The sequence below is a fragment of the Colias croceus genome, chromosome 3, assembly GCF_905220415.1.
Source record: "Colias croceus chromosome 3, ilColCroc2.1".
Taxonomy (NCBI): Eukaryota; Metazoa; Arthropoda; class Insecta; order Lepidoptera; family Pieridae; genus Colias; species Colias croceus.
Genome location: NC_059539.1, coordinates 8797095 through 8821658, shown reverse-complemented (window position 1 = coordinate 8821658; position 24564 = coordinate 8797095). Strand labels below are relative to the sequence as shown.

The window sequence follows — 24564 nt, the reverse complement described above, 5'->3', positions numbered from 1 at the left end:
TGCAGATATATTATTGACTAAAACAGCAAAATTTATAACTTGTATAAACAATCTGACAGTGCTAAATAAATCAAGTAGAGTATATTATTATGTAAACTAGAATTTTAAGATATTATAATATAGACTTGTAAATAGTAATAACGCGCAATGTATATAGTTTTCGAAAATATTTTAGTTATCAAACTATTGTAAGTTCTTTTATTAAGGGCCCCTTTTTCACTGTTGTATAGTTCTATAAAGATATTATATTTTGATTGTTTAATTATATTTTTTTGAAAAAGATTTATTTTATTTCAAATGCACATTTTATTCCACACAGCATTTTTACCTACAATTTTCAGATGTATAAAAAGGAAGAGAAGCAAATAAAACAATTGATGCAGACAAAATTTTTATTAAAGAAAAACTATTATCTACTTTAGCCAAAAACGCCGAAACAATAGGCGGAACTACCGAGACATTCCACAATACCATCAATATTTTACTAATTCGTTAATTTATAAAGCCTAATGTCTACTCCACGTCAACACTCGTAATATACAACTGAATACAGCTGATACTTTTCACACCTTTAACGTCACTAATTTAGTTTAAATTTCAAACCCTTTAAATTCTGTAATACATATTTTACACCAGAAATTCATTGATGATCAGGTTTTCCATAAATTTTAATTATTTTAAGGAGTAATAAAAGTAGTGCAGTGCCATTAGTCTGAGATACTTTTACATTGTCAAATGAACTAATCAACTAAAATATATTTATTGCTACTAAAATGTAAAATATAGTTTATACTGTATTGAAATACATCTCTATTGACTTTAAAATTGATCTAATATTTACTGTATGTTATAAAATAATGACTAACTAAGAAAATAAATCTTAACAGGCATATTCAGAGTTTGTGCTTGAAATTGAGATCTGTTATTATTATCATTATGTAGTTGCATAACCTTTAGAAGTATAAAGTTTAATTAAATATATACATAAACAATATTTTTGATACATTTACATTTAAGGTGTACAATTAGTTATTATAAATATGAATTGTGTATTATTACCTAGTTGTTAATAATAAAAAAAATGTATGTAAAGAATAAGGAGAAAGTATAAATTATTATTAATAAAATGAAAAAATAAGTATTTAGTTTTAAATTTACAAGGTAGTCTGCAAAATTTATTAATTTTAATTATACTCTTCATCTTCATCCATAGCAAAATCAACACCAGAGTCAGCACAAACAGGGCTGTAAATAAAAAACATGGATAATTAATTAAAGTTTACTATAAATAAGTATTGATATAACATAATATAATCAATTTGATAGTAGGTAGTCTTAAGTCTTAACACATTTTAAATACATACAATTATAAAAATTTTAAACAAGTGATTCAAAACCATACCTCTATTGAATTGGTTATATTATGAACTACATACAGTGGATTTCATTAATAACGATCTCGGTTGTAACGACCTTTCGGTTATAGCGACGTCGAAATTACGTCCCAAGAATTTGAAGCATACTTTCGTATAAATCCATTCGGCAATAGCGACTCCGGATATAACGCCTAATTCGGGTATAACGACTTGTTTTTATGAACTATTTGGGACAGATTCCTAGAAATTCATTGCGGATATTGAGACGGAGTCGGCAAAGGCGCAAAGACTCATTCATCAACTTTAACTATTAAGCTTGTATTATGTAGGAATGTAAACAAAGGATAAAAATCTTTTGTTTACATTCGCAGATGGTCAAGTGATTTGTTTCTGCTGGGTTTGGTAAATTTTCTACCATTAATGCAAATGATGAAGATTCTGATGATGAAATGGATAACTTGCCATTGGCAAGATTATCATCAGCGGAACCAACAGTTACGGATTGGGAAACGTATGTGAATATTGATGATCAAGTTATCACTACTGATAACTTGACGGATAATGAAATTATTGAGTCTGTACTTCAAACTCAAGAACAGGAGCATGAAGAAGAGGATTGCAATGTAAACGAGATTCCAACAATTAGAGATGCATTATGTGCTATTACAACGCTCAAAAAGTACTGTTTATTTGGAGAAGCCAGTAATAATTTAGATGTAGAGGGAATTATGAAAATGGAATATACCTTACAGCGTGCACAAAAGTCTAAACTTAAGCAGTGCACTATAACTCGTTTTTTTAATAAAAGCCTTGTATAATATAAATAAGTGATAAATAAATAACTACGTATGTATATATACATAATGTATGTGATTTTTTATTATTTCGGATATAGAGACCTCCGGATATAGCGACAACATTAAAGTGGTCCCTCCGCCGTCGTTATAACCGAAATCCACTGTATATTAATATTAGCTTTTTCATTACCTCATTGCCCTACAAGTGAAGAAAACAATTCTTTTCAGTTTCACATTGTAAAAGAAAAAATTGAAGGTCCACAAACATCCAGGCTCTCCAAATGGGTCGCTGGCTAAGTCGGGATTGTAGCTATATATTCTGCAGTCAGCTAGCTGGACCTCCTCGTCAATAGCAGCCCACAAGGCAGGCTTTAGCTGTCGCCAGCGGAGTCCACCCACCGCCGAAAGAGCTGCGTCCACTGCACTTTGCACCCATGTCAATGATGGCTCAGCACTGAATTCACAACTCTGCATATACAAGAAAAAATGAGAAAGACATAATACCTTTTATATATTTTTATGCAATATAAGTATTATATTTATAAGACAACACAAAACTTCAGATATACCTCAAAATCTATATTGAAAATTCCTTCTTAGCAAAGAGTTTGAAAAAAAACATTGTTTACAAAATATTGCATTGGTTTTAAATTAATATGAAACTTATTTAATAATATTACCTTTGCCAATGAAAAATCATAATCTGGAAAGGCAGCATTCAGTGTAGCAATCAAGTAAAATAAGGTTTTTCGTGATATAGTATCACACAGGACACCCTCCTCATCACCAGAAAGGCTTCGGCTGAAAAGAGGAAAATATTAATATTCTTTATAAACATAAAATCAGATCTGTGTATACAAGACAGGTAAAATTTAATAACAAACCTATATGTAACACTTTCTGGTGGTGATAGAGCCTGAAGGTTGTGAGTTGTCTCACCCGCTGCAGTAAACCTTTTGTAGAAAGCCTTCTCACCACCAGCCATTTTACAGCTGTAGCTTTCTACACGGCCCTGCACAGCGCTGTCTCCATTCAAGATGGACAGTGCACTACTCAGTGCCTCCAGGCGACCACTTTGCAAGAGTTTCATCTTTAATGCTCTTGTTTATTCTCTTTACCCAAACAAACTTCTTGTCGTAAACGTAATATTTGTGCAAGGTGCACTACTTCTGTACATAGCAGAGGGGTGTATAAATATTCCTTTTCTTTTTGAATGGAGAAGATTAACACTCGGAATCAAATTCGTCTTCTGGTCTTCTTCCGCGCTGATGGAATGCGGGTACATCACAAATAAGAGTAAAAATTTAGGTTTTTGTACTGCTAAGGTCGTTAGCAAAATGTTTATAGCTTTCGTAAATATAGCGTATGTGTACACAATGGCGCGTCACTTGTTGTCCTATTCGACACAACACTTATCACTCTGTAATATTAGACGTCAGAATCCATATCATACATCGTTAGAACCGCGTTGAAACACTTTATCAAAATAACTATTCAATTAGAAGTTACACTTACAGTAAATCTACGCCAAACACCGTAAAAGAAAAACAATTCCTTGACCTGTAAAGACAAATAAATCTTACATCAAAACCAGAGACTAAAGATATATATTATCTTTTTATCATAGAGCAATATAGAGTCTTTGGTCTATATTTAACATAAAGATAGATTCTAGCTGTGGATCCTAGCGATTTTTTTCTAGTTTATGGAAATTGCTACTAATGCTAGGTAGGTACTTCATGAGTCATACTCATATGTAATTTGTATCCCAATTATTCTTCAATTATTCAATGATCAATCTAGACTTCTGAGGTTGTAGTACCTATATTGTAGTTAAGATTTTAGTATCTGTGTTGTAGTACATTGGTATTACTGACTCTGTGGTAGTTATGGTCTGTGCCCAATTTTATACAGGGTCAAAATGTCAAATGTCTACCTATTTGTATTTTGTTTCCTTGATTGATGATTTGATTTTGGTTTTGCCAAATTAAGTAAAATATTGTATTCTATGACAAAACCCGTTACAATTAATAAATAACATTTTTTCCGTACTTCTTCCTTCTTTCCCTGTACAAATTTTATGTGATAAAAATGATTCCTACAAGAAATATCTTCAGTGCTGTTTATAGAGGATTTATAAAAGTAAATAGAAGTTATGGTCAGTATTCAACCGTCTGTATAAAATAAGACTTTTTAATAAAACAATATGAGTATAGTAATTTCTTTAAAGCCACCAGGAAACGGTTTTACCGACGTGCAGACATTGTTCAAAATGAAAATAATTGGGAGGTTACTTTGGACCATCGCCGGTTGAAAACTCCTAATGGTCAAGTTTTGACTGTAAACACGGAATCACTTGCACGAGCTATAGCAATGGAATGGGATGCTCAACACGAAAGTATTACACAGCCGACCATGCACTTGGTAATGTGTTTTGAATAACCAATAATTATATCATCTTATTATTATTCTAAATACTTTTCAATTATTCACAAGCATAGCAATGCATTGAAACTATTACTTTTAACTTTTTTTAATATGTATATATTTTTATTAAATTCTATTTGTCTCAAATTTATATAATTTTTTAATATAATACTGGTTTGTATAAAGTCGGTTTATATACAGTAGACCCGCTTCTAAAACAGAACTACCTATAACATCTTATCATTAGGTCTGTAATTTGTCTAATTACAAGGTGCTCTTGCCTAAAAACATCCGGACTATAGGGGGATCTGTAGGCAGCACTATAATCCGACTTTGATACTCCAACATAGCCCTACAAAGAAATTGTTTTAATACCGCGGGTCTACTGTAGTTTTTATTATATTATCTATACATATAATAAATCTGTAGAAGGGTCAATTCTGTACATTGAAAATATTGAAAAAATAAATAGCAGGGGGTGTTACTGGATCGATACCAAGCCCAAATATGTGATTAAAAAAATTTTTGTCTGTGTCTGTCTGCTTGTGTGTCTGTCTGTATGTTCAGGCATCACGTGAAAACTAACGGTTCGATTTCGATGAAACTTGGTATAATTATACCTTATTATCCTGGGCATAAAATAGGATACTTTTTATCTCGGAAAAATACGTAGAAAAAAAATAAATCGTAATTTTTCTTAATTTTTCCGCGCGGACGGAGTCGCGGGCGGAAGCTAGTAGCTCATAAATTATTATATCCATACTAATATTATAAATGCGAAAGTAACTCTGTCTGTCTGTCTGTTACTCAATCACTCCTTAACTACTGAACCAATTTGCATGAAATTTGGTATAGAGATATTTTGATACCCGAGAAAGGACATAGGCTACTACTACTACTACTACTATATTTTTACCCCGGGAAATAGGATAGGTTTTATCCCGGAAATCCCATGGGATAGGAACTATGCGGGTTTTTCTTTGACTGTGCGGGCGAAGCTGCGGGTGGAAAGCTAGTAGGTAATAAATTCTTTTAACTAAATTAATAATTTAATCTTAAATTTATTTTCAGACAGCTTTATGTAACACAGCATTGGACAACCCTGGAAAATTGAACAAGCATGATATTGCCAGCTATTTAATAGATTATATTGCTACTGACACACTTCTTTTTTATTCAGATGTAAGATGGCTTTAAATAAAATATATATAAAAAATAATTTTAAATTGTTGAAAAATATTTAAAATTCATTTTTCACATTACTTAGGAAGAAGAAGATTTGAGAGAGTTACAGGAACAAAAATGGGGTCCAGTGTTAGAATGGTTTCAAAAGAGGTTTGGTGTAACACAAGAAGTGTCGAAAGACTTTGAGCCCCCTCCTGTGGCCACAGAAACGAGAGCTGTTCTAGCAAAATATTTTCTTTCATATGATTTCCCGGCCTTAAATGGTAGTATTTTCAACATCATTATCCCTGTTTTCGAATAGATACTAAATTATAACGCGTCATAGAAATGAATCTTAAATGGCGGCGCTTATCATTCCCTCCCGTTTACATACGGCTGTACGGTATGCAAAAAAAAGGGTGAGGTAAAATCAATAAAATGTATTTTATTTTCCCTATAATAGTTTTTATCATAAATTTACAAGGAAAATTATCTATTTGCGAAAGTAAATAATATTTTATTGGAATTTGATATAATATGTTATTTGGTAAAGTTGTTCAGTTTTATGGGCTCATTACGAGTACGAGATTTTGTTGTATTCTGTTTACGTAAATATGGTAATTCATATAAATACATAAATATCATAACAAAACAGTTGCAGTTACAGTAAAATAATTATCCATTTACGTTAATTTTTATTTTATTTTTTGCTGATCCTACCATATGTCAGTGACTCAGTGTTAGCTTTGGCCGTCATTGAAGATTCGTTTTTTAATGAAACATGTTATATCATATCATCACTACATAGTACATAGTATAAAACAAAGTCACTTTCTCTGTCCCTTGGTATAATTAAATCTTTAAAACTACGCAACGGATTTTAATGCGATTTTTTTAATAGATAGATTGATTCAAGAGGAAGGTTTTAGTATGTATATAATTTATTAGGTTTTAGACAAAGCGGGCGAAGCCGCGGGCGGTAGGTATTAGCTAGTTTATTTTATAAAATATGGTTATTATTCTTTTTATCGATTCATGTTCTAGTGGGTAGAGTCAAGATTCCGATATCACTACTGTTTGGAGTCTAAATTGGTTATAAGATTTAATATTATGTTGTTGTTTTTAGCAATGAATTTTGGAGTGGAAGCATTAAAATCACCAATCCTGATGTTGGCCTGTGTGGATAGATTTTTGACGCCTAAAGAAGCTGTAATGCTTGCCAGATTAGAAGAAGAGTATCAGGTAAATAAAATATCATATTAAAATTTTGTATTAGAAATAAACTAAATTTTTATTCTATCGATTATGATTAACTTATTAATGGAGAACACAAGAGGGTCAAAATATAACTAAAACATATACTTAGAACCTTTGCATAGATCATGTACATTAGTTTTTATTTTACTTCAATACATGCAGAATTTTTCACGCTATGACGTCAATTTTTAGCGCTCACGCTATGACGTCACATCCCCGGTCAGCCCGCGACCGCGATAGCGCAGCGCTCGGTCCGGTGCATTTTGTTTCGTTTTTTCGTAAAAAAATTGTTCCTAATAGTGTGTTCGTATTTCAAAGAAATAATACCTTTATATTACATTTTATAACCGCCGCTGCCTAGCTGTGCCCCGCGGTTTCACCCGCATTGCTCAGCTCCTGTTGATGTTAGAGTGATGATATATATACAGGGTGTAATCGTTAAGTGTGCACAAGCGATTATTCCGAAACTATTGCAGATATAAAAAAAACTTTAAACTAATATCGAAAGTACTTAACCTAATGAGTAAAATGGCCATAATAAATTAAAAAAAATAAAACGAGAAATATCCAAAAATGTTACATTAAACCCTCCCATACATTTTATTTCCCATACATTTTGTATTCATAGCAGATTTTCGAAGTGATGTCCTCATTGTGCAATACAATGAGGAGCTCTATTTACAGTTTCTAAATGAACTTCCCTTCAAATTTGCGAAGTAATTAAGGCAGAAAACCAAAAAAATAAAGAAAAAGCTAAAATCTTTCATATTAAATGTACATGGGATATTCATATCTCATACTAAATGTATGGGAGGGTTTCAAGTTAATTTTTTTATATATTTCTCGTTTTATTTTTAAAAATTAAAATCTAAAATCTAAATAACAAGACATTAGAAGTCGTAAGCACGCGTGATCTTGACCACGCGCCTCAGGTGACTTCCAAGCCACCAGTGCGTTCGTCGCTATTCAGTTGATCTCGAGACGTGCGTGTGTAAACATAGTGGGTTTCATCATTTCCCATTGCGGAAATTCATCCTGCTATACTAATAAAGGAATAACATTTCATCGGTAATTATTTTCTTTAGAAATAATGCCGTTTTTCCTTAAAATTAAAGAAGATTTACAAGTAATACGAATGTCACCATAGTAATCTAAATTACAATGAATGACACAGTCGACCGTTCTTATTATCACGTTTAACACAAAATTCAACCCTATTTCTATGTGTTTAGATTGAAAGTTATATCTATTGAAAATTAACGCCCTCTGTTGTAGAAAAGCCGAATTTTTTCGAATATGTATTTTTCTGAGCAAAAAGAAACAAAACATCTCATGTACCTGGGGATGTTATTCGAAAATAAGCCGTTAAACCGTGCGTTAGGGTACTCAATAAAATGCTGTATTTATTTTTAAAGTTAGTTCTCACTAAAATCAAGCTGTCCAATAAAAGGCATAGTTTACTTGTGTGTACGTATAGTACAACGTACGTATATATATATATATATATATATACATAGTTTACTTGTATGTAGCTATTGGTTTAAATGTGTTGATTTTGGCGACAGTGGTTTTCATACTAATTATGACATTATAGCACTTCTATAGTGTCTTGTTATTTAGATTTCTATGTTCAGAACCCTAAGAAAAATATGTTAAACTGTTTACATGTGTAAAAAAATGATTATTTAATGGTCCTTTGTCCTTTCTTCATACCTTCTGCGTTTGGTCGAAATAAAAGTCACGACGCGACAAGGTCTCGAATCTCGATAAATATTTGTTTATAATTTTCTATTCCTAAATGTGGGACTCTTTATTATATACTTTAAAACAATGTAAAACACTGACATAACACAGATTCAACTCCAACCTTGGGAAAAGGAAAGAACTATGCCGATGTATTTAGAAATTCCTACTCATATTTATTTTCCTACGCTAAAATAATATAAACATAGGTTCAGAACTGAGAGCGCACATCGATGCGAATTAGGTCAATACGCTCATAATATTTCCAAAAATTATCCATAGTTGGATCGACTTTCACAATTTACAAAATTGGTATTTATATAGTTACTAGCTGCTCCGCGCGGTTTCACACCCGTGGCTCCACTCCTGTTGGTCGTAGCGTGATGATAGATATAGCCTATGGCCTTCCTCTATAAATGAGCTATCTAACACCGAAAGAATTTTTTAAATCGGACCGGTAGTTCCCGAGATTAGCGCGTTCAAACAAACAAACTCTTCAGCTTTATAATATTAGTATAGATTTTAGATTTGTTTGTGCTGCAACTTTAGTCAAGATGAAGTAATTTTAGGAGCCTTTTTTCCATTTATTTTATTATTACTATTATAACCCTTTTTTTTCAAGCTTCGAATGTGGGGACGAGTACCGTGGGCGCATGAACTAAATCAAGCAGAGTTAACGGCACGAGTGGCTGCATCTTTACTCGTCATACAGAACTCAACCGAACTTCATTCACAAAAAGCAAAAAAATCAGCTAGCGAATAATATCGCTAGCTGATTAATATAAAATTATTAAAGGATGAAATGTAGAATTACTAGTAAATGTTTTTTTTCTCAAAAAGTGTTTTATTTCGCACCTGACATGACTCAACGTTTTCATCTTATGATCTTAGCACGAAGAGGGAAGCTCCTAATTTAGTGTAATTTATAAACTTGACGACAGACAAGTACGTAGCTACATACTTCTCCAATTGGTCTAAAAATAACTGCTTTGTCTCTGACACATTAATAGCATTTTTTTTCTTGAAAGTAATAACAATTTATGATCTATAAAAATTTTACGGCATCATTGAAGACTGTATTTAATATTTATATGTGAAGAGCTAACCAAATTTACGAGTGCTTGGGTGTTTGAAAATGAATTAGAAATAGCAAAAGCGGAATCGCAAAGTTCTGCTAAATTTAGCCGGACGGGCGGAGTGCGTCGCGGCGCTCGCGTCGACCGACTGTGTCGACCTCGCTTTGTTCTACATCTGTGAGAATAACACACGGTACATTAATACTAGTCCACACAAATGATATTAACTGCAAGAAAGTTGTGTTTATCAATACAGACTTAATCGATAAAATGTAAGTCAGTTAAAAATGTGCTGTTAAATTTCGCGGGAAGTGAACGCTCTATATTGAGGCTATTAATGATGATCTAGTTTTGGCACTTGACCCTGATAATTAGGCACCTTTCTTAAATTTGTAAGTATACTGCAGAAGAATAGTTAAAAATTTAGAAAAAGCGCCATATTTTTTTGTTTTACTTTTACATTATTCCGACGACTTTATTATATTATAATAAAAGTTATCTACTTGCTTAATTTTACTAGGTAATATTATTTTTATTCTGTATATTATATAAGATATTTTAAGTAAGTAAATTCAATATTAGGTTAATATAGTATTAATATTACTTTCAGGGGTAATGAACGGTGACGTAGAAGTGGAGGCGTCACGCCCTCGTCCTCTGTCAGGAGGCATATGGACACTTTTTTCGTGGTTGCGTCGATCAGAGAGATCTTCATCTTCTTCAAGTGAAAGTATATCCAGTGTTGGTTCAGATCGAACTGCGGCCAGTTTCGATTTCTTATCCCCAATACATTACAGACTATCCGCCCCACCACTAATTTTACCACCTAATTCTCCAACTGATTCATACAAAAAGCGAGTTCATGAAAGAAATCTAAGACGACAACAAGAACGAAATATAACATTACATCGAAAATACGGACTTTGGAGAGAAGACGTTGGATACGACGCTTTTAGTTTACCCCATAAAAATACTTCTGAATTAAACAGTAAACAAAGTAGATGTCGAAGAGCGGCAAGTGAATGCCTGCAACGTCGAGCGGCATATGTCCCTGGCAAACGACGAGCTCCATTACCGCCAAACATTAAGTCGGTTACTTTACCTCGTAATTACAAGAGAAAACGACCAGCGCCAAAACCCCCTGCTCGCTTAGATATTAACAACAAAGAAAATCAGGAAATTAATAACAATCAATTGCAAATGAATTCTACATCAACCAACAGTAATCAAAGTAAAAATTTTGAATGCGAATCAGGGAGATCAAAGCTAAGTAAAGAAATAAAGGTGCGCTCCGAAAAAAGCTTTTTAAAACAAATATTTGATAATAAGAAAAGGCATTCAGCTATAGAAACATCTCATATAAAATTACTTCCAAGCATAAGTGAACTTGATAAACAAGCCGCTGAAATAATAGAAACAAATAAGATGTTACACAATTTAAAGAATAACGCCAATGATGATGATAACAACACTGAAATACAACAAAACTTTTTACCAGGTGGTAATATGTGGATATGTACTAAATGCTTAAGAAAATATAACGTAACCATTAAATCGTGCGTATATTGTGTGCCTAAACACAATAAATTGAATGATCTTGTGCCAGCAGGTACGCAAACAGATTTGAAACAACGTCAAGGGTTCAATATTTCTTTGAATGAAAATGAAGAGAAAAAGAAATTGAGGGAAATGCTTAAAGAAATGAAAGATTCTTTACCAAAGAAATCTAAAGAGTGTAAAATAATAACAAATCTTAATATAATGGAAAGTAATCAATCTTCCGAAGCCCCTACTCTTCGTATAGGTTCTTCAATAGGAAATAGTGTAATGCGTCAAAACCAAATTAAAATTGAAGAACAGCCTTTATTAAGGACAGCAGATGTGATTCGATCCCAACGACAAAGCATTAACGACAACCTGATACCCAAAGAAACAGCGCTGGAGATAATTAACAAAACTGAAAGCATAAATATTCATCCGCGAACAAACGATTATATGAAAAACGACATACAAAATAAGACTAAAAATGAAAATGGTCCAAAACCTATAACCTCGTCCTCTATAAATGTTACAAATGAAATTGAAAAACGGGTCACTAAGAACGAAATAGATTTCCATGTGAATGTAGGTAGTAGACCCATTTTAAACAAGGACAAACTTTTGGGACAACCAAATATTGAAAATGTACAAACCAAGAACATAGTTTTAAATTCAAATCTGAATACAAATCTCAGTATACATACTCCGTTGAAAATATCGTCATTACTTAATCCAATTTATCTTCCAAAAAACAAAACTCCACAAGAAAGCTCGACAAGTTCTGTTCAGAATGAACAGAATGTACCTAAACCATCTGATCCAATTAAACAATCAGATCCAAATTTATTAAAGGCTACAGAGCCTAATCAATCAATCACGACCGCGAGTACACCGCCATCGACTAGTAGATGCAGGTTAGATCCTGAAATAGTATCGCAAATTATAAAAAAATCAATGGAAGATAAGCAAAAAAGCAAACAAGAAAAAATATGCAAAAAAGAAATCACTCCAAAGTTTGATCATACTGAAAAAAGGGACTTAATCAATCAACTGGAACTGTCAATTGCCAAAGGGGATGAAAAGGCAGCGGCTGAAGCCGCCGCGAAGCTAGCTAAACTACGACTTTCCTGTTCTGTTCTTTCCTATTCATCTCAAATTGTTGCTGGTCCATCTACATCTAATATGTTATTTACAAATGAGACTGAAGAAAATTTGGAGTTTAAGAATCGGAATGCGAAACATAATTTTCAAGAAAATAGTAAAGTGTTTATTGATTCTGTTAGTAAAGATTCCATAAACCATGAAATAAAATCAACTGAAAATCGTGATAGTTCAAAGAAAGAAGAAAGCTGTGTTCCTAATCATAATAATGGGAATTTAACTAATAATAAAACACCAGTTAACGATAGTGAGAAAGTTTTGTAAGTGAATACAAAAATGAAGTTGGCTAAAGGCATAAAATTTTTAATTTACGTTTAACCATAATACATATTTTTTTATTAACAGGATCGAGATATGGATAGAAGATAAAGTAGCTGCTCGAGGACCAGTACAATTAAATATTTTACGGAATTCAACTGTATCAGATTTAAAACAAGAAGCTGAGAAAGCTTTTGGTTTGGCAGTTCGTCTACAACGTTGGATCGTTGGAAAAACACTGTGCACCGACGAAACTGTAGCCATTATATCATTAGCCGGACCGCAGTTTACAGCTCCTTTTTACTTGTGTTTAGTGGAAGCAGGTGATTAAACGCGATTTTTAGTTACGTTTTAAAAATGAACAACATTATAATTTTTAAACACTTTTATTTCAGAAGAAATTAAAAAAGAACCTGAACAAGGACGAGACAAGCCAGAGCCAAATATTTTTGAGAATAAAAATACATCGGGTGAATTTTATACAGAGTTGATTAAATTAGAGCAACAGGCACTCGTTTCTAATACTGAAACTTTTGAATGTGGAGTTTGCATGGAAGAATGTGCTATTGGAAATGGAGCGGTCCTTCGTGAATGTATTCACACATTTTGCCGAGAATGCCTATCTGACTCGGTGCGCCATTGTGAAGAACCAGTAGTTCCTTGTCCGGCTATTGGTTGTCCCGGTATTTTGCAAGATCGTGAAATCCGAGCGCTTTTATCCGAAGATGATTATGAAAAATGGTTAGCTCGAGGTTTAGCAGCAGCTGAAAGTGGCACGCGTAATACGTTTCACTGTCGAACAACAGATTGTTCAGGATGGGCATTTTGTGAGCCAGGTGTGCGAAAATTTCCCTGTCCTGTTTGCAAACACAATAATTGTGTTCAGTGTCAGGTAATTGCGATAACTATATAGACAAATAATAAGTATATATTTTTCAGATTCCTTGTTTTCTTTTCCTTGAGTTCGTGATGAAGAACTTAGTTAAAAAAAATATCATACATGAGGTATTACTAAGATTAATATCTAGTCATGGCTAACATGTCGTAGCTATTACAGTCCGCGATGCTAAACTGAGCTTTGTATAAGTATAATGTTGACTTCACGCGCCTTAGACCGCTAGACAGAAAACAGAAGATATAATATAAACTGGTATGAGTCAATTAAATGTCTCATGAACTGTAATTTTGGCATAACATTGATGAGTTGAATACAGGATACAAGGAAAGGAAAATTATAAAAAAAAAAACATTATTTCATGCCTGTAACGAATGCTTTTTTTTCAGGCAGTCCACGAAGGTGAATCTTGTGAAGAGTATCAAAGAAAGTTGCGCGAAACCGTCACCGCCGCTGAGAATAGCAATACCGACGAGGGCACGCAGACTCTTCTAAATTCATTAATTTCTCGTGGCGAAGCTCTCGAATGTCCAGAATGCAGTGCTATTATCACTAAGAAATGGGGATGTGATTGGGTTAAATGTTCCGCTTGTAAAACGGAAATATGCTGGATTACTAAGGGGCGACGCTGGGGACCTGCCGGTCGGGGCGATACTAGCGGCGGCTGTCGTTGTGGTATTGATGGTAAACGATGCCATCCCTCATGTGGTTACTGTCATTGAAATCTTTCCATATGATTTTGATAAAAAGAAGGATTGTTTTAAATGTGATCAATATCTTTGGTGAATAGTGACCTGAATATGCTAAAATATAAATGCGACATAAATTAACATATTTAGTAATATTTTAGTGTATTTTGAATAGCCAATTAGTAGACGTTTTTATTCATCGTCAAAGTAATATATGTACCTACCAATTATTTACTAAGTACCTGTTATTTAATGTTTACTAACTACTTTGCATTTAAATATAGTCTGGATTGTACTAGCTCATGTAATAAGTGTAATACAATATGTACCTAAAAAGTAAAAACTAGGGAATTGAAGCAGACATTGAAGAATCGTAAATCTTTTCAATGTTTTTCATATTTAACTCAACTGCATCCACGGTTATGTAATACAGATACATAATATTAGTGCGTGTGACACTGCCAACGAAAAGATGAAGTTCCCCATAGGAAGTAACTAGTATAGGTACTAGAATTATCATAACGAAGCTAAGTAATAATGTAACGACCAATAAATCTATTTATCGCATAAGATGTGTTTTTATTTCATTTTCTGATTATTTCTTCTATTATTCCCTACTTACATTCCCTATTACAATAAAACTAAACACAGATGAATTCCGTACAATGTACGGATTACGGAATTGTGTCGTGCCAAGATAGTACCTAAAAGCTCAAAAAATAACAGTAGGTTCGTGTAACAAGTAGGTACCTCACGCCAAAACAATTGATGTTGAAAATTTTCTGTCAGTCAGTGTAACTGCCGTACTTATAGATATTTACCGGCATTTTATTTCTTCGGCTTTGTTACTTTAGAACTTTTGGTAGGTGAATTGTTTATAATTTTTTTATTTGAAAGCTTTCGCCTGCCATTAGTCCCATTTAAATTGGTAAAAAATGTGACTTATTGTACACAGTTATAACAGTTACTATAGTCTATAGACTATAGATATGGTATGTGGTGTACACTAAGGGTGTACACCATTTATTAACTTTAATATACTTAGTTACAAAAAGAAGTTTAATATACCTAATGTACTTTTTGGCCCTGAATTTATTCAAATTCTAAAAAAAGCTTTCAATATTTCATTCAATGATGTCAAAAAATATAAAACTATAGAGCATGTATAATGTACCTATGGAACATATTTTATTAGCACAAAACGTAGAAACATTATAAAGTTGAGTGTTTTTTTTTTGCGACCAGCGAACAGTGTTTAGGCACAGAATCCATACTAATATTATAAATGCGAAAGTAACTCTGTCTGTCTGTCTGTTACTCAATCACGCCTAAACTACTGAACCAATTTTCATGAAATTTGGTATGGAGATATTTTGATACCCGAGAGAGGACATAGGCTACTTTTTATCCCGGGAAAATGACGCAATTCCTAAAATCACACGGGAACGGGAACTATGCGGGTTTTTCTTTGACTGCGCGGGCGGAGCCGCGGACGGAAACCTAGTACATAATATGTAGTAGCTAAACGCTACAGAACACAGAACAGACACTCTCCGCCTCCCGCCAAAATTAAACACTTACCTCACCCCGCACGATCACGCTTTATATATTTATTATTATAGATGGCCCGCATTTTTATACGCAACGAAGATATAGACTAAAGTAATTTTATTATTTTGGATTCGTGATTATCGTTTTTCGTAGAAAATGGTTAGGTATTGTGCTGTTTACGGGCGCTTGTGCACTACAAGGAATTTTACCGTCCGGCATTCCGATTTTTTACGGTCCGGTGTGGCATGAAAAAACCGATGAATTGCTTGTGCACCTGTCCGTCTTTACTCGGATCAGTGCGGTACAGTTCAAGGAAGTTTGGCGGTATAATGCTATCATAAATGATTGTTTTTGCATTTTACAAGAAACATGTAAAGAATATATAGAAGGTGAAATATTATATTACTTCGTTATAATAAAAAGTAAAGTTCCGTAAGAGATTTAAAATGCGTGTTTCACTAATTTATTTTAATCGGTGACGAGGAGCTAAAGCTATTCCCACTTGAACTTTAACTTACCAACACTTAGAAATTAAAATGGACTCCTAAACCACTTAACCGATTATAATAAAATTCGCACACCATGTATCCTATCTCTCAAGTTCGATCCAACTTGAGAGATAGGATAGTTTTTATGAAAAAAAAAAACGTAAACAAAAGCCGGGGCGAACCGCTAGTCATATTATAAAAAATGTAAATAAAACTGCAAATGACTTTGGTACTTGTCAATTTATTATCATCAACCTAAATAAAATTAACTTAACTTAGGGAATATCTTACAATATTTAACAAATGTATCACATAGACATCCGATTTGGACTCATAAGCACGAAAAGGAGAATGCCCATTTTTGGTACTGGTTTTTCTCATGCATCAAGACAACAATACTATTAAAAAAAATCTCGGCAATTTAGAGGACTTCTTACCATCGGAAAATATATTTTGAACAGGGAATGTTTTGTAAAATCTAATAAGACATGTAATTGTTTAGATCCGTTATTATAGATTTAGTGTCCATTACCGTTTACATTTTTGGTACAGGTTTTTCTCATGCATCAAGATAACAATACTATTAAAAAAAATCTCGGCAATTTAGAGGCCTTCTTACTATCGGAAAATATTATATTTTGATCAAGGAATGTTTTTTAAAATCTAATAAGACATGTAATTGTTTAGATCCGTTACCATAGATTTAGTATCCATTACCGGTTACCACGGTAACCGAGCAACTATTATGACATTTACTATGGTAAATAGCTAAACGTATTAATATCGATTATTGTTTTCATTGAATTACATAAAAATCAATTAACATAAAATCACTCTGTAAGGTATTGTTTATACACTGTAGGTTGTTTTAACATAGATAGTGAAGTAAAATAATATAAATATAAAATATATATATAAAAAAATATTATTATGACATAGCTTGGTAGGTAACCAGTTATTTCTTATTTGTTTCTTTCTTCGAATATGTAGTGAAAAAATGATTCAAACAATAACAACAATATGTAAACCGAATGAAAACTCTATTGGCATTTTTTAAATATATATTTAGGTTTTCTTGAAATCCGTCCCGGAAGATTTCTGGTGCCTACTGCCTACCTACACTAACCGACGAACAGATAGACTTTGTCTGAAAGAATAAGCTCTACGCATAGATTAAATATGTTAAACGAAAAATAACCTTCAGACGATAAAATACTACCTAAGTCACACATAAACCTAACTAAATGGGGTTTATTTAAGTTTTGAGGTTAATTCACATTTTTCTCAATATCTTGAAAACCCCTGTTTTTATCACAAAAAATCAATTGGTAAAAATCTGTTGAATATCGAAGAACCCTTCAAAACCACTCTGGCATTGACGCAACACTATACCGTGGTCCATACTTTCATGGGCATTCTCCTTTATCTAAGCTAGTGGGGATGTTGTTTAAGCAGTAAGCACATTCTAAATTTTCGTTGCTACGCTTTAAATATATTTTCGCTCGTTGTAGATTCATCTTCTACTTTCGTTTGTTGCCGCCGGCGCCCGATAAGATCATAGCAATACGCATGAAGATGTTCAGGATGTCCAAGTACACTGAGATTGCTCTGAAAAAAAAAACAATAAAAACTATAAGTAGTGCATCTTTAATGCAAAAAAATTGCATTGATTAATTTTTTTAAGGTTACCTATAAAATAGGTTCGTTTTGTTCGATTGATTAATGTGTGTTTTTTCTTTAATTCATCTTTTAAAAATATGTTTCTAATAAATAATACAAGTCTAGTTTAACTTTTACAAAACATGGCTATAGACACACAATAGACAGGAATATTAAATAATTTTATATTAATTATGTAATACATTTAATTAAAACAAGTGCAATTCTAGATATGAAAAGCATTTTTTATACTTACGAGTTAATAGGGTCGTAAGGCTGTAATGCATACGTGGGGTGCATTTCAGCGCGCTTGATGATGGCTTGTGTGTCATACAGCAGGAAACCACCAAACACAATCAGACCGCCGTACAAGCTCAGTGAGTATAATCCTGCAAACAAATTTTAAATTAGAAACTACACAATAATAGTAAACAATATACTCAAAATATCTTTTATGTTTATTTCTTTTTGGGTCACTTTTTGCTACGATTATTTGTATATTTTTTTTGGGTATAGACTTGACTATTTTTCGTAAACTTTTATCAATTTTTATGAAATATTACATAAATTTACACAAGGTTTACTTATTGTAAACTGTATTTTTGGCCTTTAATTATAAGGGCATCTTATAAGAACAACATTCAGTATCTCAGCTGTGGACGGTGCGCGCGCATGTTGGAGAACTCGCCCGGCACTGTGCCGCTGTGCAGTGTGCACTAGTACACATTACCGGCTCCGAGCGCGGTGGTGGGCGGCAGGAACATGCCGGCGAGCGAGGCGGCGAACACCGCGCCGAGCCCCATCGCGAGCGGCGCGCGCATGTTCAGGAACTCGCCCGACGGCGCGCACACCGCGATCGTGCTCAGCCCGCCTACTACTCCCGCTGTGTACCTGCAATGTGCGAGTGTTATGAATCATGCCTTTATATTTAGATAATATGTAAATAACAAATTTTAATAATTTTCCTTATAATTCTAACTAATACTTGCATAAGTCTTATTGCGTGCATATTCTGATGCAACAGTGTTAGTCAGTTGCCTAAAAGCTAAGGCTAAGTAAACCCACGGAATAATGTTTGATATAAAAAATAAATAAAATAAAATTCAATTTAATCATAAGAGCTTACCAAGCTGCCCGCATCAGTACAGGTCCACCGAGAAAACAGATGGGTGCAATGACTGCCCCCATGATGCCAGTGTGGACCATCCAAGCTATTTGTTTCCCTCCAAAGCCAGGCTTGTACTCCATGCCTCGCACCACCATGCCAGACCCAATCATAAGAGCCATGGTTGCTATGATAGACTATAACAATAAAGAAAATATATAGTAACATCAAAATTCAAATGTTGATTTTACTCATTTTTTTTTGTGTGGTGTTTCTCGATGTTAGCCAGAAGGGCTACTACATTTTAACGCAGATGCGTGGGTGAACTGAAGGTTCACCCTTGTAGCGACATGCAACATCCCTTGACGGGGATCTCGAACCTTGGCATGGGCTGTCGCTTGAGTAGAGGAGGCCGGAAGGGCCCTAGTCAGACGGGTATTTTTCTTATGTTTTACAAAGTTAACATAATTGATTTTCTCTTACCATCCATCCATTTCTTGCAACCAAGTTTAGAAGTGCTGGCGTTCTGAAGACTGTGATGGCACTGCCTGCAGTGAGCACAATAGATCCAGCTATGAATCCATATGTTGCCTTAATTCTATCTTTAACATATTGTGGCCAGAGACTGAAATAAGAAAAAAAAAAGAAGTTTGTATATAAAATTGTTTTTAATTACCAGGTTTATAATTAGAATAAAACTCTTTACATAATTTGCTGAAAGAGAATTTATAAATGGATTTTATAAAAACTGTTCCTCAGTGCTCCGTAAAAGGAAAATGACTCATTATCAACAGTTACATAATATTAGGAAGTATGTATGTATTAGATGTTTTGAGCTTTTGAATAAATAAACAATAATTCTTCCATCGTAAATAAGTATGTCATGATGATAGGCTCATATTCAAATTCCAGTCAATATGTACATAAGTAATTTTCTTAAGTCAAATTTTAGTTAAACAATTGTTTTGTTTACATTACTGATATCAATAATACTGTGTTTCAAGTTGTTGTTTTGTAGATTATTGCCACATATAATATTTTATATTACAAAAATAATGATATAATCTAAATGGATTAACATGCTATCAACTTCTGTTTATCACTTTATCAGAGTAATCTATCAATGTGATTGTTGACAAAAGTGATTACTCACTGTGCCTCCTGGAGAGTGCCAGGTTTAACTCCAGAACCATAATAGCAGAGAGCCACTAGACCAACTGCTGATGCTCCTGCCAATGCACCTTTTCCCAAGCTGAATGCTGAAAATTTCAGTCAAATAATTATCATTACATAACATTATACCAATATAAAATGTGGTCTAAATTGGATGTTATTGCTCTATAAAGCTTACTAGGAAGTTTAATGTTGTGTAACTAATAAAAAATTTAAAAGACTTACCATTGGGACCAGCTGGTGCCATTAATTTTTCCCACATAGTGGGTTGTGTGCGTGTGGCAACGCGAGATCTAGGTTCGCGGGCATAATTTCTAATTACATAGTTTCTGGGTACAAATTTTTGGGGTACTGGTGTTTTCAATGTCTGTGTCACATTGAGTGCAGAGCGAGCTACGCACATTCGAGACAACATGATGCAACCTTGAGCAAATAAACAAAAATATTTATAAATTATAATTAACTTCTGCGATCATATTAAAATGATTAAACAAATACAAAATAATATAAAACTATCGTTAATCAGCATAAAAATAAGCACTTACCGGTTTATGTAGGTTGATGAATTTATGTGCGGTACGCAGATTCGGAAAACTATTGGATTGTTTAGATCGAGATGTTATTGAATTTGACAATAGTGATTAGTAGTTTAATGACTTGAAAATATAATAAATTTGTCAGAAGAGGTCCACTTATGAAAAAGTATACTCCGCCGTGTTATGTACCTACGTTTTTTCGTCCGTGTTTCTGTGGTGTTTCTAGAAAATCTTCGAAGTTCGACTTGAGATTTCACATTTCAGTTTCACATGTCAAATGTCAACTGTCAAAAAAGCTTTTTTTCTTTTTGATGGTTAAACGACTGAACTATTTGCTAGTGTCAAACCGTTTTTTTTGTTGATTTTGATGCTCGTATTTAAGGATTATATATGGGTATCATATAAACAGAATAAGTTTAATTTATAATAATTAACACCTGTTCGTTTTTTAAATATGAAAGTTAAAGCATCCTTCAACAGATTAAAATAAAAAAAAACCTTTACAACACATCTTGTTTGGTCTATGATTACTTTCAATTGTCAATGTCAAAATCGTCAAGGTATATGACATCTGACAGGACTGTCAAAACCGCATGGTTTGTGAATGAAATATGAATGCCAGAATGCTATGAATTATAGGAAATAGGCATGGTTTATTTTTGAAACAGTTTAAATAAATTTCAATTATTTACTGGAACGATAACACGTACTGTTTAAAAATCGTACAAAGGTGGTAGAAAGCTTTTAGTGAAATCTAACATGAAGAAGAAAATTGAGAAGATGTCATCAAATGAATCAGGTTAGAGTTACGACCAAGAAATCATTTTATTCTTTTATATGTATGAATGTATCTTTTTAGTGTAATAATAATTTACTTAACATTTACAGACGTAGACTCTGAGGAAGAGTTAGACCCCGAAACACATAAAAAATCGCTTGAGAAACTCAAGAACATAGATCCCGACTTTTACAACTTTTTGGAAGAGAATGATGAAAACTTGCTGAACTTTGGTGTTGATTCCGGTGAGGAAGGTTCAGATAAGGATGAAGAGGATGATGATAATGATGATGAGGATAAAGTACATTTACCAGGACCACTCACAGTGGACAGTGATGAGAGTGATTACGAGGTAATTTAACTCATGAAGCACTAGTAATATGGATGAAGTTTGCATACATGGATGGGTTATAGAAAACATTAATTTTCTCAAAATTTATTAATTTTTTTCTGCAATTTTTTTATTTATTTTATGTGTAAACAAAGAATTTGTAAACTTCTCTTGCTACTTATCTTGTATCTATTATGTAGTTATAATATCTAATAAAAGATTTAATTTTCTAAAGGATGAGGGTGCAAAACCTGTTACTGGGAAAGTAACTTTAAAAATGGTGGCACATTGGCAATCCAAACTGCAAGCTGAAGGGACTGTGAAGCGCAGTACATTGACAACTGTCATCAAAGTGTTTAACGCTGCAATGGTGAGGGCTACTAGTGACGATGGAGATTCCACAGGGGAATACAAAGTTGAAGGTTAGTTTCATGTATTTTTTTTTCTTGTATTTGTGCATTGGAAACTTAAAAAATATTGATTACTTCTCTTGAGATATTTTTTAAATTATTTTTTGTTAAGTTTCAATCTATAAACAATTTTTATTTTCAGGTTCTTCTGTATTCAATGCAGTAATTCAAATGTGTGTATTATATTTACCTCCTGCACTTAAAAACCACTTGGGCATGGAGAAGTCAGACAAAGACCCACAAAAGAGTAAACATTTCACTAAACTAAAGGGTCACTTGGTGTCATACCTCAGAGATTTATTAAAATTACTTGGTGGTGTTACCTCAGAAAATATACTTACAGTACTTCTAAAACATTTGCATCAAATGTCAATTTATGTTGCATGTTTCACAAGAATATCAAAGTTGGCACTCAAAAAGCTTCTTTCCTTGTGGTCAACTGGAGAAGAAACTGTCAGAGTGCTGGCATTTTTGAGCATATTGAGAATCACCAGAAATCAGCAAACAGAGTTACTCCATTTAGTACTAAAAGCTATGTATATGACATATGTAAAGAACTGTAAGTTTGTGAGTCCCTCTACATGGCCAGGGATAAATTTCATGAGGAGGTCTCTAGTGGAAATGTTTGCTTTGGATTTAAATGTCTCTTATCAACATGTTTTCCTCTACATCAGGCAGTTGGCTATACATCTCAGAAATGCAATTGTTGTACAGAAGGTTGAGAATAGACAGGCTGTTTATAACTGGCAATTTGTCAACTCATTGCATCTATGGGCAGATTTAATTTCTTCCACTTCAAACAAACCACAGTTACAAGCATTACTCTATCCTCTAGTAATGGTCATAACAAACACTATTAAACTGGTGCCAACACATCAATACTATCCTTTGAGATTCCATTGTGTTGAGATTCTAATAAATTTGTCCAAAGAAACAAATACATTTATTCCAGTGCTGCCCTACTTAGTTGAGGTAATAAAACAATTTTTGTTTGAGTCAAGTAAGAGGTAGCGCGCACGAGCAACTTTGTCTCTGCAACTATTTTGTCTCTCCCACCTATGGGCTAGTATGAAAGTGCGCGCACGTAGCGACGCAACTCCCCATACAATTGATGGGAGAGACAAAATAGTTGCGGAGACAAAGTTGCTTGTGCGCGCTGGCTCTTAAAGTCAAATTTAATATTTTTTTACTTATTTGTTATTTTTTTTAGGTTTTAACATCATATGATTTTAATAAGAAACACAAGAAAGTGTCAATGAAGCCACTGGATTTCTCGTGTATATTGAGGTTGGCAAAATCACAGTTAGCTGAGAATGGTTTCAAGGACTCAGTTATAGACAGGGTTTATGCTCTTCTTTTAGAGTACACGGCTAGCCAATCACATAGCATTGCATTCCCGGACATGTCATTGCTTGCTGTACTACAAGTAAGTTATTTAACATTTTATCAAGCTGAGGTTTCAATCATAGACAGACCTTTATTTGTATTATGAATATCTTTTATTTTAGTAAAAAACCTTCATGATATATTTAATTATTTTCAGATGAAACAATTCCTAAAAACATGTTCAGTAGCAAACTATACAAAGAAAATAAGGCAGTTGTTGGAGAAAATTGAAGAGAACTCAAAGTTTATTGAGAAAGAAAGAGCAAAAATAAGTTTCTCTCTTCATGAAGATAAAATGATAGCAGCATGGGAAGCTAGTATCAAAGCAAAGGGTACACCTTTACTGGCATTCTATGATAACTGGAGCAAAATAAACAGAATTCAAAAGCGTAAGAAGATAACTAAGAATGATGAGTTAGCTGGTGAACTTCCTATGATAAAGAGACCTAAAATAGCTGAAACAGAAGATAAACAAGCTAAACCAGAAAAGAAAGGACCACTTGTATTGTTCCCATCTGATAGTGAAGATGATGCGGACAATTTTAAACTCGAAGAAGATGATGAAAAGCCAAAAACAAAGAAATTAAAAAAGAAAGCCAAGAAAAATAAAGTACAGAAAGTAACCAAGGAGAAGTCAGTGTCTGAAGATAATATTCCAGATAAAGATGATGTTGTACAAGAGTTTAGTGTGAAGGATTGGTAATAAATATTCTCCTTTTACATATTCTTCTTTTAATATTATTCTATTCTATTTGGAATAGCAAC

General features: G+C 33.4%; 4 protein-coding genes across 5 annotated transcripts; 2 read left to right on the top strand and 2 right to left on the bottom strand.

Moving 5' to 3' along the window:
- Window positions 1-378: 378 nt before the first annotated feature.
- LOC123706443 (repressor of RNA polymerase III transcription MAF1 homolog) lies at window positions 379-3768 on the bottom strand. The gene is made up of 4 exons (XM_045655718.1): window positions 3058-3768; window positions 2854-2974; window positions 2364-2641; window positions 379-1245 (listed from the first exon to the last, which is right to left on the bottom strand). The coding sequence occupies exons 1-4, from the start codon at window positions 3261-3263 to the stop codon at window positions 1185-1187; spliced, it is 666 nt and encodes a 221-aa protein (XP_045511674.1). The 5' UTR covers window positions 3264-3768; the 3' UTR covers window positions 379-1184.
- Window positions 3769-4099: 331 nt separating this feature from the next.
- Window positions 4100-9603, top strand: LOC123706442 (ATP synthase mitochondrial F1 complex assembly factor 2). The gene is made up of 6 exons (XM_045655717.1): window positions 4100-4331; window positions 4404-4597; window positions 5672-5782; window positions 5868-6048; window positions 6891-7006; window positions 9387-9603. Exons 1-6 carry the CDS (start codon window positions 4265-4267, stop codon window positions 9525-9527), a joined length of 810 nt encoding a protein of 269 aa, XP_045511673.1. The 5' UTR covers window positions 4100-4264; the 3' UTR covers window positions 9528-9603.
- A 338-nt stretch (window positions 9604-9941) lies between these two features.
- On the top strand, window positions 9942-24521 carry LOC123705988. The gene is made up of 13 exons (XM_045655110.1): window positions 9942-10232; window positions 10451-12800; window positions 12886-13121; window positions 13194-13690; window positions 14083-14413; window positions 18386-18457; window positions 18726-18978; window positions 19499-19620; window positions 21783-22024; window positions 22239-22425; window positions 22556-23385; window positions 23624-23839; window positions 23957-24521. Exons 2-13 carry the CDS (start codon window positions 10456-10458, stop codon window positions 24500-24502), a joined length of 5877 nt encoding a protein of 1958 aa, XP_045511066.1. The 5' UTR covers window positions 9942-10232; window positions 10451-10455; the 3' UTR covers window positions 24503-24521.
- LOC123705839 (growth hormone-inducible transmembrane protein-like) lies at window positions 16643-21170 on the bottom strand. 2 transcript variants are annotated; one of them, XM_045654883.1, is made up of 9 exons: window positions 21088-21170; window positions 20584-20781; window positions 20339-20444; window positions 19669-19810; window positions 19207-19382; window positions 18811-18971; window positions 18337-18469; window positions 17843-18029; window positions 16643-16767 (listed from the first exon to the last, which is right to left on the bottom strand). In XM_045654883.1, the coding sequence occupies exons 2-8, from the start codon at window positions 20771-20773 to the stop codon at window positions 17942-17944; spliced, it is 996 nt and encodes a 331-aa protein (XP_045510839.1). In that variant the 5' UTR covers window positions 20774-20781; window positions 21088-21170; the 3' UTR covers window positions 16643-16767; window positions 17843-17941. The 2 variants fall into 2 exon arrangements, with proteins under 2 accessions (XP_045510839.1, XP_045510838.1); XM_045654882.1 differs by having other exon boundaries at window positions 20904-21146.
- Window positions 24522-24564: the final 43 nt, after the last annotated feature.

What these genes read in the sequence shown, in the direction of transcription:
- LOC123706443 (XM_045655718.1), bottom strand. Translation starts at nt 3,263, where the DNA reads ATGAAACTCTTGCAAAGTGGTCGCCTGGAGGCACTGAGTAGTGCACTG. An exon ending in CCAGAAAGTGTTACATATAG is followed by an intron (nt 2,975 to 3,057) that starts GTTTGTTATTAA and finishes TCCTCTTTTCAG; the next exon opens with CCGAAGCCTTTCTGGTGATG. An exon ending in ATGATTTTTCATTGGCAAAG is followed by an intron (nt 2,642 to 2,853) that starts GTAATATTATTA and finishes TTGTATATGCAG; the next exon opens with AGTTGTGAATTCAGTGCTGA.
- LOC123706442 (XM_045655717.1), top strand. Translation starts at nt 4,265, where the DNA reads ATGATTCCTACAAGAAATATCTTCAGTGCTGTTTATAGAGGATTTATA. An exon ending in CACTTCTTTTTTATTCAGAT is followed by an intron (nt 5,783 to 5,867) that starts GTAAGATGGCTT and finishes CACATTACTTAG; the next exon opens with GAAGAAGAAGATTTGAGAGA. An exon ending in TGATTTCCCGGCCTTAAATG is followed by an intron (nt 6,049 to 6,890) that starts GTAGTATTTTCA and finishes TGTTGTTTTTAG; the next exon opens with CAATGAATTTTGGAGTGGAA.
- LOC123705988 (XM_045655110.1), top strand. Translation starts at nt 10,456, where the DNA reads ATGAACGGTGACGTAGAAGTGGAGGCGTCACGCCCTCGTCCTCTGTCA. An exon ending in TCCCGCTGTGTACCTGCAAT is followed by an intron (nt 18,979 to 19,498) that starts GTGCGAGTGTTA and finishes ATTTTAACGCAG; the next exon opens with ATGCGTGGGTGAACTGAAGG. An exon ending in GTGATGAGAGTGATTACGAG is followed by an intron (nt 22,025 to 22,238) that starts GTAATTTAACTC and finishes AATTTTCTAAAG; the next exon opens with GATGAGGGTGCAAAACCTGT.
- LOC123705839 (XM_045654883.1), bottom strand. Translation starts at nt 20,773, where the DNA reads ATGTTGTCTCGAATGTGCGTAGCTCGCTCTGCACTCAATGTGACACAG. An exon ending in GGCACCAGCTGGTCCCAATG is followed by an intron (nt 20,445 to 20,583) that starts GTAAGTCTTTTA and finishes TGAAATTTTCAG; the next exon opens with CATTCAGCTTGGGAAAAGGT. An exon ending in CACCACCGCGCTCGGAGCCG is followed by an intron (nt 18,470 to 18,810) that starts GTAATGTGTACT and finishes ATTTGTTTGCAG; the next exon opens with GATTATACTCACTGAGCTTG.